This window comes from Bubalus kerabau, chromosome 4 (genome assembly GCF_029407905.1).
Source record: "Bubalus kerabau isolate K-KA32 ecotype Philippines breed swamp buffalo chromosome 4, PCC_UOA_SB_1v2, whole genome shotgun sequence".
NCBI classification, from domain to species: Eukaryota; Metazoa; Chordata; class Mammalia; order Artiodactyla; family Bovidae; genus Bubalus; species Bubalus kerabau.
The window spans coordinates 168,588,577-168,602,124 of record NC_073627.1 but is presented as its reverse complement, the minus strand read 5'-3'; the positions used below and the strand labels follow the sequence as shown (position 1 = coordinate 168,602,124).

The 13,548-nt window shown below is 44.1% G+C and overlaps 1 protein-coding gene across 3 annotated transcripts in view; it reads left to right on the top strand.

Annotated features, from left to right (window-relative positions):
- The window catches only part of EPB41L4B (erythrocyte membrane protein band 4.1 like 4B), a 170,608-nt gene that overhangs the window by 55,415 nt on the left and 101,645 nt on the right, over positions 1-13,548 (top strand). For all 3 annotated transcript variants that reach the window (XM_055579252.1, XM_055579253.1, XM_055579251.1), the window contains exon 2: positions 11,029-11,133. In XM_055579252.1, the coding sequence (XP_055435227.1) occupies positions 11,029-11,133 (105 nt within the window). The remainder of the gene's footprint in view (positions 1-11,028; positions 11,134-13,548) is intronic.

Here is a 13,548-nt window from a genome sequence, read left to right as displayed (position 1 = left end):
AATGTCTTTTAAGTCTCTTTGAATCCGTAGCCGTCTGCTCCCCCACCTACAGTGCAATTTATTGAGTCCTTAATACAGTGTTGGTGAATGTAGAGCAAGGCAGCTTCGGTCATTCCAGCCCTTGATTTTAATATCTTTTTCCTAAACAGTTAGGACCTTCAAAGAGTAGTTTTCAGGTTTGTTTACCTACCCCCCCCTTTTTTTTCAAGACTCAATATATTTATCATTCTAATTCCTTGTCTCCAAGCAGATGATGCCTGAGTTAACATCACAGTGTAAGGATTCCTAAGAAACAGTTTTTAAGGTTATGGAAAACTTTTTTGTATACTAAATCTTTTATGTACACACACATGCCATGCACACGTTATATCTGTGTATTGGCTTGGTTTTCTTTCTGATTATTTATTGCATAACAAATTCCCCCAGTGCTCAGTGATTTAAAGCATCACCGTTTATCATAGTTCATGGGTTCTGTTGGCCAAGAACCCACTGAGGTGGGGCCAGGCTGAGATGTTCTTTTGCTCCTCATGTCATGGACCAGGTCATACAGGAGGACTTAGTTGCAAGATTGGCTAGTGAGGGTGGTTCGCGGTGGCTGGGCTCACACGTCTGGCACCTTGGCAGGGATGGCTGGAGGCTGGATCTAGCTGGGACAGTTGACAGGAACATCTGTTCACAGCCTCTTCAGCGTGCCAGTCTTAGGGTCGCTGGATTTTTCACGTGGTGGTCGGCTCTTCCCACAGAGCAAGTGTCCCTAGAGAACTGTCACTCACCTTGGAAATGACAAAATATCACGAATACCATATTCTGTTTGGTTGTAGCAGTGCCAGGCTCTTCCAGATGCAGGGGAAAAGGAGAAAGACTTCCCAGCCCTGTTTGTAAGTGCCACCAGTTTAAAAAGATCAATGTAAAAATTAGCATGCTAGGTACTTGCCACCTGGGACCTTTCTAGTCCCCCATGTACTTGCTTCTCTTTTGATGTAAGATGGAGGGCACTAAGCTGGGAAGCACCTGCCTGAGAAGTCATTCAGGGCAGTCTCCTGCCCCTGATCCCATTCTCCAGAGCTTTGTGTGGATTCACTTGGGCCAAGAGCATTGTGACTGGTTCATGACTCACCTTGCTTAATAATAAAGGTGAGGAGAGTCTCCCAATCCAGAATTCTAAGAGTAATTTGTCCAGTGGACCTTGGTGTTAATGAGGTTGTCTGATATTTTTGTCCCTGTCAGTCAGGATCACACATTAAAATGTGCTTGATAGTGTGTGCTCAGTCGCTAAGTCATGTCTGACTCTTTGCGACTCCACGGGCTGTAGCCCACCAGGCCCCTCTGTCCATGGGATTCTCCAGGCAAGAACACTGGAGTGGGTTGCCATGCATTGCTCCAGGGGATCTTCATGACCCAGGGATCGAACCCTGTCTCCTGCATTGGCAGGTGGGTTCTTTACCATGAACCAGCAGGGAAGCCTGGGCTTGATAATTCAGTTTAGTCGCTTAGTCGTGTCCGACTCTTTGGGACCCCATGGACTGCAGCACGCCAGGCCTCCCTGTCTATCACCAACTCCCGGAGTTTACTCAAACTCATGTCCACTGAGTCCGTGATACCATCCAACCATTCTCTGTCATCCCCTTCTCCTCTCGCCTTCAGCATTTCCCAGCATGAGGGTGTTTTCAAATGAGTCAGCCCTTCGCATCAAGTGGCCAAAGTATTGGAGTTTCAGCTTCAACAACAGTCCTTCCAGTGAACATTCAGGACTAATTTCCTTTAGGATGCACTGGTTGGATCTCCTTGCAGTCCAAGGGACTCTCAAGAGTCCTGATAGTAGTTACTCAAGAGGCCTGATAGTAGTTACCCCCAAATTAAAGCATATTCAACCTGTGCTGTTTTAGGGTTTCTTACTGAGAGGGGGAGGAGTAATATTTGAAGTGTTGGGTGAAACAAGTTTTCAGGGCTGCCAGGATCAAGTAGCGTTAGTGCCCAGACTTTATTCAGCACTTAGGTGAGGGTCTGCCTTCAGCTACTGCTGAGTCACATGTGGTAGGCACGGTTGGAAGCAGCTGTAGGGAGGCAGAAACTGAGGCCATCAGAAGGTGTTAGGTATTCCATACTGATTGCAAGAAGGTTCATAGGATCATGGCTGTTGGGGCTATTTAATTCTCACAGCAGAAACAAATGAGAGCTTTGACTCTCAGCCCAAAGACGGCTTATCAGCCTGGAACAGAGGCTGATCCATAGGCAATAAGGGAGCACAAAGTCTCAGTGTTTTAGATTGATCGCTCCATCCCTGGAAGCCAGTGGGTGCTATGTGCGGGAACCGTTAAGCCTACCCTCTACCCGCCCAGAGCTCGTGTCCCATGTGGAGAGCCCTGCGCCCCTGGTTGGAAGAGGACCCCATTCACACTGTCTCCTTTCACTGACTCGCACACCAAAACAACACTTTCTTCTGAGACTGTTCTCACTTCCTTGTTGACCAAAATTAAGGGCAGTGGTATTGGTTGCTTCCTCCAATTTCTAAGAGATGGTTAGCCAGGCAGGTCAGGAAATTAGTAACACGTACTCTGTTTTACCAGAATTGAATTTCTAGGAGCCGCCCAGACTCTTGGTGTCCCTCACAGAAAGTGTCGTGGCTTCTGGGTTAGTGTTTGAGTGAATCAACTACTTTCCATTCTGCCCCAACTTCCCTTCCTCCAAACAGAATGGGAATTGCCCCCCACCTCCCACCAGGAGGTCTGCTGGTGTTTGACCGGGTGGCCGTGTCTCCCACCTGTAGCCAAGACCATGCATGAAGCATGCTTTCTGTAGCTGTGTGTTGAATTGGGCTTAAGAAATATTTCTTCTTTGCTGGCTGGACACGTTGCATGTGTTTGGAGCCAAACAGGTGAATGAGCCGACTGGAGAAGCAGTGGGATGAGATGGAAGGATCTCTGTCCTAGGAATCCAGAAGGCTGGGTTCTGATTCTTGGTCTGCCACTTGTGAGCAATAGGAACTTGGTCATGTTGATCTCTGTGAGCCTCAGGCTTTCTCTGAAAACTGGGGTCATGGAACCTTGGTAAACATGGAAGTCTTCTTCAACTGGGAGGTGGAATTTATAAGCTGGACAGCCTGGCCTTCAATCCAGCAGATTAGGGATCCTCTGCATTGTCTTTGCACCAATAGATTTCAGTTTTGAGTCACCAGATCTTGCTGAGGGCTGAGCTGCTATTTCTCACTCAGGGTGAAATTTCAAGGTAACTTGACTCAGTAATTTCAGATATTTGTGTTTACGACATCTTGGTGTAAACAGTGTATATTTCTTTGTGATGACTTAGTAGTGATGGCAGTAGGAACAGAGACCCCTGGCCCCTCTGTGTGCACGTGCAGGTAATAGAGAGCTACTTTCCTACTAAGGTTCAGAGAAAAGTAGCAAGTTATCTAGTTTGGGGGTGAGTATAGGAAGTAATAACTAACTATGAAATTAGCATTTCCTAGAGACAGTTGAAAGATGCCTTGAGGCAGGTACCTTCTGGGAACCAATGGCCAGGAAGACCACTGATGAGAACAGTTAGAGTTCTGAGAGCTGTTTAAACAAGGGGTAATTAAGAACTTGGAAAGGAAGGAGTTGATCTCTAAGAACTAACATGGGTTTGCCCAAAATCCCAAAGCCAGGCTAGCCTATTTTCCCTTAAATGGGATTACTAGATCATGTATTTGTTCAGTTCAGTTCAGTCACTCAGTCGTCTCTGACTCTGCGATCCCATGGACTGCAGCATGTCAGGTTTCCTGTCCATCACCAACTCCCGGAGCTTGCTCAAATTCATGTCCATCGAGTCAGTGATGCCATCCAACCATCTCATCCTCTGTCATCCCCTTCTCCTCCTGCCTTAAATCTTTCCCAGCATCAGGGTCTTTTCCAATGAGTCAGTTCTTTGTATCAGGTGGCCAAAGTATTGGAGTTTCAGCTTCAGCTTCATCCTTCCAATGCATATTCAGGACTGATCTCCTTTAGAATGGACTGCTTGGATCTCCTTGCAGTCCAAGGGACTCTCAAGAGTCTTCTCCAACACCACAGTTCAAAAGTATCAATTCTTCGGTGCTCAGCTTTCTTTATAGTCCAACTCTCACATCCATACATGACCACTGGAAAGACCATAGCCTTGACTAGACAGAGCTTTGTCGGTACTTGTTCAGCATTTGGCAAAAAAGCACATTGTGTTATTCCTGTGGAGATGTGAGAGAAATAAAGTTTGGATGAAAGTGATAATAATTCCTTTGTGTGTATGGGACACTGCAGTTGACAGTGGATGCTTGTTTGCTTTCTTTTTTATTAATGCAGTGACTTAGCAGGGTGGACACAGTAGAGGAGAGTGAGTACCTGTTTTTCAGACGGAGAAGCTGAGACTCGGCATGGGGGGTTGCCTAAAGTCACAGTCATATTGCTAGAAAAGAAATAGAGCTGGTTTTCCAACCCAACATTTTGGCCTCTAAGAGTCCCAGGGCATGGCTCCACCGTGGTACAACTGTGTGTATTTATAACCGGTTTGAGGCCACCATCAGATGGGCACCTTAATACTCAGAGCTAAAGAAAGACTCTACCCCTCCTCCCACCCTCTCCTCCACCTCCACCCTCTGTCCCTTTCTGCTTATCAAGTTTCCATATGTTATAAAACTTAAGGTCAACAACTGATAAGTGGGATGATAATCTGGGACTACTCGGGGGGCTCTTGCTGTGGCCCACAGATGAGGTGATGTGGCCTGAGCCGTAATGGAGAGGAAGGAGAGAGCCTTCCGAAGATGGGTGCAGAGGGACTTGGCCTCTGATGGATGTGGAGCCAGTGGATGGAAGGGAGAGAGCCTCGTGTGCCTTCAAGGCTCCTGAAATCCTTTCTCTGCCCAGATGGCGTGCTTTCCCCCACCTCGGATGTGCACGCTTGACTGGCACTCTCACACACGGCTTATTCCTCCTTGCAAACCTACCTGGGATGCACAGCATTGAATGCTCTGGAGACTAATGAGATTTGGATGGCTGGCCTTCTATCTTCGTTGTTCTTCCAGGACCACTGTTGACTTATTACATTGCACGTGGGTCAGGCTGCAGTGAGACATTGCCCGTTGCATCTTATCTGAGAGGGTCAGGCTGGTTCATTTATCTGCAGGACAGTTAAGACATCAGCTGTCCAGCAGTCTTCCTTATCGGGACCTTGGCTGGGAACCAGCAGAGAGACTAAATCGGAACCTCTGACTGGCCAGCGAAGGTATCACAATGTCCATACCTCTCCCTGCTGGCTGCCTGCCTGACCCTGTCTTTAGCTGGCAACCCAGTACTCTTATTTTACATGGTTTTAATGTGCATGGTTATTTTTAGCTCCTGTCAGATCAGAAGGAGCTGCTATAGTAGAGCCATACCGTCTCCAAACCACTAGTTGCTGGTCCTCGTGAAAAGTGATGTGTTGAGATGGGAGGCCGAAAAACTAGGTGATGTGGATGCAAGAACTCAAGGGTAGAGCTCTCTAGATCCTGCTGTGTGTGGGGCAACTCTCCATACGTGTCTTGTAGTTGGATTTCAAGATGGTGCTTAGAACTTTGAAAGATTTTACACTGAGTATATTTTACACCGAGTAGGCACAGAGTACCACTTGGTACTGCGACCTGTGGGCTCGGGTCTTACACTTTTTAGGCTGACTTCATTCCCCAAGAAGAATTTGTTCTTCTGTAGTTTCCTGTAGCTGCTCCTCCCAGACTTTGTGACCCCAGTGTACCCCACTGCCTGGAAGGGTGACTGGCATTTGATGAGCAGTTGATAAACATTTGTTGAATGAGTGAGTGAATTCATCACAGAGAGGGCGACTTAGTTAATGATGAGGCAACAGGATCAGCTTCTAGTCTTGTCACATTAACTGATCTCCGTGTGTCCTCACTCGACAGCACTTAATGTAATAGCCACAAAATCGTGTTTAGGTAAATGGCCTTGGAAGTACAGGACAGTTCCCTAGATGCTTGTTCATGGAAAACTTAATTTGAAAAGATTTTAATGAGTGTATTCTCATTTTTAGGTCTGCTGCTTGGGAAATACCAGTCTGTTTTTTTGTGCTTTAGCTTGGCCCCTCCAGAAGATCCATTTCATGGCCCTAGACCCTACACATCCCCCATCCATCCATCCATCCATCCAGCAGACATTTTTGGAGTACCTGCTGGGTGCCAGCCAGGCCTGTGCTTTGGGGATGGAGAGAAGAAGGGGTGGTACCCAGGGGAACTCAGCAGGTCTCTGCCCTTGGGAGTGCTGAGTCTGAAGCAGGAGTAAGATGGGAACATGAGTAGCCGTGGTGCAGAGTTAAGTGTGCCTGTAATAAAGGCCTGAGCCTGCTGTGGAAACCCAGGGGAGGGGCCCTGACTGCCTTTGAGGGGGCGGGGAGAACAGAGTTGGAGATGTTGCGGAAGAAGGATATGTTTGGGCGAATAAGCCCAAGATGACAGCTTGTGGGCTTCTAGGGGCTGCTCTCAGTAAGGTGTCCTGGCTGGTGGTGCAGATGGATTATCTGGAACCGTCTCAGTTTTGAGACTGGACACACTGCGGGCTGGGAGGAGTGAGAGATGGTTGATTCAAGCGCTGTGGTCTCGATCCTCCTGTCTTCAGCCCCCTGGCACCTCTGTTCCAAGGACCTTTTTATTTGTTCCAGCCCTTATAATTTCATCAGATTCTTTTTAGGCCCAGTAAGGGCCACTGGGAATTCCCTCTTCCAGCCGAAGAGACCCAAGAATGTACTTGGTTGGGAGGTGAGTGGGGGAAAGTGTTTATAGGTGAGTGAAAATGGTACATCCTACCCCCCAGACTCTGCTGTCTGCCACCTCCATGTCCAGCTGAGTAAGGGTCTACCAGTAAGAGGAGCCCATCTTACATTGGCAGAAGGGACCCACTGCCCCTAGAAAGGTTATTTTCCCAACCACCACCTTGAGCTGCGTCTAAATTTAGAGTCATTTTAGAAAGACATGAGAAAAATAAAATTTGGAATGACCTAGACAAAGACTTCGGCTAACTCCCCTCATTTTACGTTTGCTGAACTGTGCTTTTTTGAGTTCAGACCCCGAGAGTGTTAAAATTACATACCTGGATGGTAAGCCCTGAACCAAAAGAGAGGGAAGCAGGTTGGATTTGGGGTCAGTTGAGCTTTGGTGGCCCTATATATCCAGGGGACCATGGCCAGGTCTGATTAGTAGCCATGGGGGGAAGTCCAGGGCGGCCATGGGGATTGGGGAGATTATGAATTGCTTTAAGGCTGCAGTTGGTGGTGCATCCGGGACGAGAGGTCTCTTGCTTCCTCGCAGCCCAGTTGTTTCTGCCACATCCTGCTGCTAAAGGTTTACTCTGACTAGTTCTCTCCCACTAGGAAGCCCACTAATCAAGCCTTGGCACCGTGCTGATAGGTGTTGCATGGGGCCAGTAGCACAGGAGAGTAATTGGAAAAAATACCTGCAGAGAATGGATTGTTATGGGCAAGGAGGAGGAGTGCCAGGATTGTGATTTTTTTTTTTTTTTTACATTGTATTTGTTGCCTGACAACTGCCAAAAGATCAGTGTTAAAGAAAACTTGGGAAATAAACCACCTATCGTGTTTCCATGCTAACGCAACTGTTGTAGTTTTTGCCTCTCTCCTGTTTTTATCAAGTAGTCCATGTGCAGTATATACATAGATTGATGTAGCTGGAATCACATTTGCTGTTCCCTTGTGCTCTGTTTATTGAACGTTTGTCATAAGGATTTTCCATAGTTCTGTCTAATCCTCATAATTCTCTTTTGTAACAGCCGAATAATATTCTGATGTGCTGGCGGGCCCCAGTGCTGTGTTCTGTGATTGGAATTTTGATTGTTTCTCCTTTTTGCCCGCCCCCAATCCTACCTTATTTCTCCACTAGATTCGTTTACAGAGAATGTCACTGCATGTCGAGCCTTCTGGAATCTTGTGTTGAATTGTTGCTTTCAGAGGAGTATTTCTGGAAAGGAAGGAGACTGTAATTCATTGATGAAGTTCTTATTTTTTTTTTAACTTTTTGTTATTGTTTATATATATATATAACACAAATAGAGCTGTACAAAGGAAACAAAAAGCTACACTTTAATGAACTACTAGAAGATAGACAGACACCCTGGTACCATCACCCACAGCAAAAGCTGGAACCCTGCCAGCCAGCCGGAAGTCCACAGTTGTTGCCTCCTCCCAGCCCCATGCCCAGCCCCAAGAGCAACACTACCCTGACTTCATTGTAATCGCTTCTTTACTGTCTTTCCAAGATTGCTCACCCAAGTGTACATCCCTGGATACTGCAAGTTAAGCTTGCCTGTTTACAAATGTCTTTTAAATCTCTTTCAATTTGTACGTGTCCTCTTGATCTCTTCTCTTCCCTATATTCTGTTTGTTGAGGAAACTGGGTCCTGAGGAGTTTCTAGAATTTCCCACAGGCTGGATCTTGCCAGTTGTGGTTCTTTGTAGTTTAGAACATTCCTCTGCATTTCCTACAGTTGGATCTAGTAGTTTAACCAGTTGCAAGGTAGATTTCTTTTTTCCCTGTGGAAAGAGAGGTGTGGGGAGCAAGATTATACCTTGGGTGGTTGGATGTTTTTCACCTGGTTATCTGTCTCCTATTGCAATGTTAGTAGCCACTGGCATCCAATACTTAGAGCCTGTCATTCATTAGAAGCTACAAAACTGTGATATCACAGTTTTGTTATTCTTTCTTCATTTATTTGCTGGAATACTACTCTAAAGAAAAATTCTGCCTCTCTGCTATTTTTAGTAGTTTATTTATAGAGATTCACATACCATACATTCACCTATCTGAAACATAAAAATTTAGTGGGTTTTAGTATATTCATCGGAGAAGACAATAGCAACACACTCCAGTACTCTTGCCTGGAAAATCCCATGGATGAAGGAGCCTGGTAGGCTGCAGTCCATGGGGTCACTAAGGGTCGGACATGACTGAGCGACTTCACTTTCACTTTTCACTTTCATGCATTGGAGAAGGAAATGGCAACCCACTCCAGTGTTCTTGCCTGGAGAATCCCAGGGACGGGGGAGCCTGGTGGGCTGCTGTCTCTGGGGTCGCACAGAGTTGGACACGACTGACGCGACTTAGCAGCAGCAGCAGCAGCAGCAGTATATTCATAGAGTTGCACATCTATGGCCATGGTCAATTTTAGAACACTTCATTAACCGCCTCCCCTCAAACCCTGTTCATCTTTGCTGTCACCCCATACACCTGGCAGTCCTAAGCAGTTACTAGTTATCAATCTAATTTCTGTCTCTAGACTTAATATTCTGGACATCTCAAATAATATGTGGTCACTTGTAACTTATAACCAGGTTCTTTCACTTAGTATAATGTTTTCAGAGTCCATCAATGTTGTAGCATGTATCAGAACTTTATTCCTTTTTATGGCCAAATAGTATTTCATTATATGGATATGCTACATTTTGTTTATTCATTCATCGATTGATAGACATTCGGGTTGCTTCCACTTTGGGGCTATAATGGATAATACTGCTGTAAACATTTTTGTACCAGTGTCTGTGTGAGCATAATGTTTTCATTTTTCCTTGGATATTTACCTAGAAGTGGAATTGCTGGGTCAAATGGTAACTCTGTGTTTAACTGTTCAAGAAGTTGCCAGGCTTCTTTTCTAAATTAGCTACAAGATTTGACATTCCCATCAGCAATATAAGAGGGTTCCAGTTTCTCCAACATTGGTTATCTGTCTTTTTTTGTTATAGCCCTCCGAGTGGGTGTGAGGTGTCTAATTGTGGTTGTGATTTGCACTTCCCTGATGACCAGTGATGTTGAGCATCTTTTGATATGCCTGTTGGCTATTCATCTCTCTTAGGTGAACCATCTCTCTATCTCTATATATGTGTGTGTGTGCTCTGTCACTCAGTCAGGTCTGATTCTTTGAGACCCCCTTGTAGCCCTCCAGGCTCCTCTGTCCATGGGATTCCCCAGGCAAGAATACTGGAGTGGGTCACCATTTCCTTCTCCAGGGGATCTTCCCCACCCAGGGGTCGAACCCCCATCTCCTGCACTGCAGGCGGCTTCTTTACCACTGTGCCACCTGGCAAGCCCTCATCTCTATATATCCTTGACCTGTGTTTAAATTGAGTATTTGTCCTTTTATTATTGAGTTGTAATAATTCTTTATATGTTCTAGAAAAGTCCCTTATCAGAAGTATGATTTGTAAACTTTTCTCCCATTCTGGATTGTCTTGGTACTTTCTTGATGTCTTTGTGTTCTTCAAAGCATAAAAGTTTTACATTTTGATGATGTCCAGTTTGTTTTTTCCTTTGTTGCTTGTGCCTTTGGTGTCTTAGCTAAAAAACTTTTGCCTAATCAAAGGTCGTGAAGATTTGTGTGTATGTTTTATTCTGAGTTTTATAGTTTTAACTCTTACATTTAGGTCTTTGATTCATTTTTAGTTAATTTTTGTATATGCTGTCATCTACTCTTTGGTTGGTCTTTCCTGGTGGCTCAGTGGTAAGCAATCTGCCTGCAGTGCAGGAGATGAGGGTTTGATTCCTGGGTTGGGCAAAACCCTGGAGAAGTAAATGGCAACCCATTCCAATATTCTTGGCTGGGAAATCCCATGGACAGGGGAGCCTGGCAGGCTGCACTCCATGGGGTCGCAAAAGAGTGGGGTATGTCTTAGCAACGAAACAACAGCAACTCTTTAGGTTCCTAGTGCTGCAGCTAAAGGCAGGATCAATGCTTGACTTTTTTTTTTTTTCTATTTATTAACCATTTATCATAATAAGGTGTTGGTTCCCTAATCATCCTATAAAGTAGTAGTTTGGTGGGGTTTTCTTGTCATCATATATGCTTTAGATTTAATCATGAGTTTGTATTATAATAAAAAAATAATTGCATTTAAATAAATTTGTGTACTTTGACACATATTTGTATGGTAGAGAGAGGAAAGTGATTTGGTTGTTTGGGTTTTTTTTTTTTTTAAATCTTGTTTCTTATCAACTGTCATCTCCTAAAATTTCATCTACCCATTATCTTCCAGAAACATGCCAAAGGCCAGGATTTGTTTGATCAGATTGTGTACCACTTAGACCTGGTGGAAACAGATTACTTTGGCCTCCAGTTCCTCGACTCTGCCCAGGTTCCGGTAAGTATTCCTTTCATTCCTTACACGATGGACTGGCTAATCACAGGTCCACGGTTACTAAAAATTGGTAGAGAAAGACAGGAGTAAAACTGCATTACTGTTGCGGTAAAGAGCATTGGGATGGAGGTGCTGGCGCCCATGTGAGGTGATGCATCCATGATGCCCCACCCGGGAGGTGTCCAGTATCTTGCTGCATGTGGGGACGTGCTAGGGAGACGTTTCCAAGCATGAGGATGCAGTGTAGGCACATCTCTAGAGTAGGTAGAAAGAAATCTCATTATAAGAATTCTTCTGGGGATGCTGTATTTTTAACTAGCAGAAGAGGCTGTGCCACCCTCTTCTCATGGACTCTTGCCAGGTGTAGAGAGCAGGTGCTGTGGGCACAGCTGAACCGCAGCCAGGCTTAGTGGGCTTCGGGGCCGGGTGGTCTGAGCAGGTCTTGGCATTGCTCGAGAGCCATCTTGCAGGCTCCAGGAGGTTGTGTTTGGTCAGCAAAGACTTCCTTCGCTTTGCCTGAGACAGAACTGTCCACAGTGGAGGTGCCTGAGTAAGTGGACTCAACACAGCTCAGAACCACTCTTTTGTTTATTTTTATTTCTTCATCTATTTTATAACTGACCAGCAATACTATGTTAGTTCCTGTTACACAAGATGATAATTCGATATTTCTGTACATCTGTAAATGATCACCACAATAAGCCTATTTCCAACCTGTTGCCATACAAAAATAGTATATAGTTGCTGGCTGTATTCTCCTTGCTGTACATTTCAGACCTGTGACTCATTTATTTTTCAACTACTGGATGTTTGTACTTCTTAATCACCTTCACCTATTTTTTTTCTTCCTCCTTCCCTCCTGGCAACCACCTGTTTGTCCTCTGTATCTATAATTCTGTTTCTATTTTGTAATGTTTGTTCATTTGTTTCTTAGACTCCACACATAAGTGATAAATCATACCATATTTGTCTTTCACTGTCTGATTTATTTCACTTAGCACAATACCCTTTAGATCCATCCATGTTGTCACAAATGGCAAGATGTCATTATTTTCAGTGGCTGAGTAGTATTCTGATGTGTATGTATAGATACTGCATCTTCTTGATCCATTCATCTATTGATGGGCAGTTGGGTTCCTTCCATATCTTAGCTATTATAACAGTGCAGTGAGCGTAAGAGTACATATATCTGTTCTCATCAGTGTTTTTGTTTTCTCTGGATAAATATCCAGGAGTGGAAGTGCTAGATCATACAGTAGTTCTGTTTTTAATTTTTGAGGACTGTCCGTACTCTTTTCCATAGTGGCTGCATCCGTTTACATTCCCACCAATAAACAGTGTACAAGGGTTCCCTATTCTCCGTATCCTTGCCGATACTTGTTTTTTGTTGTGTTTTTGATAATAGACATTCTGACAGGTATGAGGTGATGGGTACCTCACTGTAGTTTAGATTTGCATTTTCCTGATAGTGATGTTGATCATTTTTTCATGTTGTCTGTTGGAGATCTGTGTGTCTTCTTTGGAAAAAATGTCTGTTCAGATCTTCTACCCATTTCTAAATAGGATCATGTGGATATTTTTGATGTTGACTTGTAGGAGATCTTCGTGTATTTTGGATATTAATCCCTTATCAGATATGTCCCTTGCAAAGATCTTCTCCCATTCAGTAGGTGGTGTTTTTATTTTGCTGATAGTTATCTTCATGGTGTAAAAGCTTTTTAGTTTGGTATAATTGCATTTATTTATTTTTGCTTTTGTTTTCCTTGCCTAAGGAGACATATTAAAAACTACTACTAAGATTACTGTCAAAGAGCATACTACCTATGTTTTCTTCTGCAAGTTTTATGATTTCAGGTCTTATGTTTAAATCTTTAATCCATTTTGAATTGATTTTTGTGTGTAGTATGAGATAGAAGTTGTTTGATTCTTCTACCTGTAGCTGTACAGATCTCCCAGCACCATTTATTGAAGAGGCTGTCTTTGCTGCATTTTAGATTCTCGCCTCCTTTGTTGTTGATTAATTGATCATATAAATGTGAATGCATTTCTGGGCTCTCTGTTCCTTTGAGCTATGTGTCTGTACTAGACTGTTTTGATTACTGTAGCTTTGTAGTATAGTTTGAAATCAAGGAATGTCATACTGTCAGCTTTATTCTTTTAAAAGCAAGAAAGACTTCAGAGTTTCCATTCCCAGCAGAATCTAACTTTGGGTTTCAAAGAGAATTTATTCAGCAATCTAAAAATATTTATTGAGTGCTTGTTGTGCACTAGGCCATGTTCTAAGCAGTGGATAATGCAGTGTATGTATGTAATACCCACGTAATATGACAGGTGGTAATAAGGGTTAAGAAAAATAAAGCAGAGTGAGGAGACAGAGTAAGGGGCAGTGCTATTTCAGACAGAGTGTGAAAGGGTGAA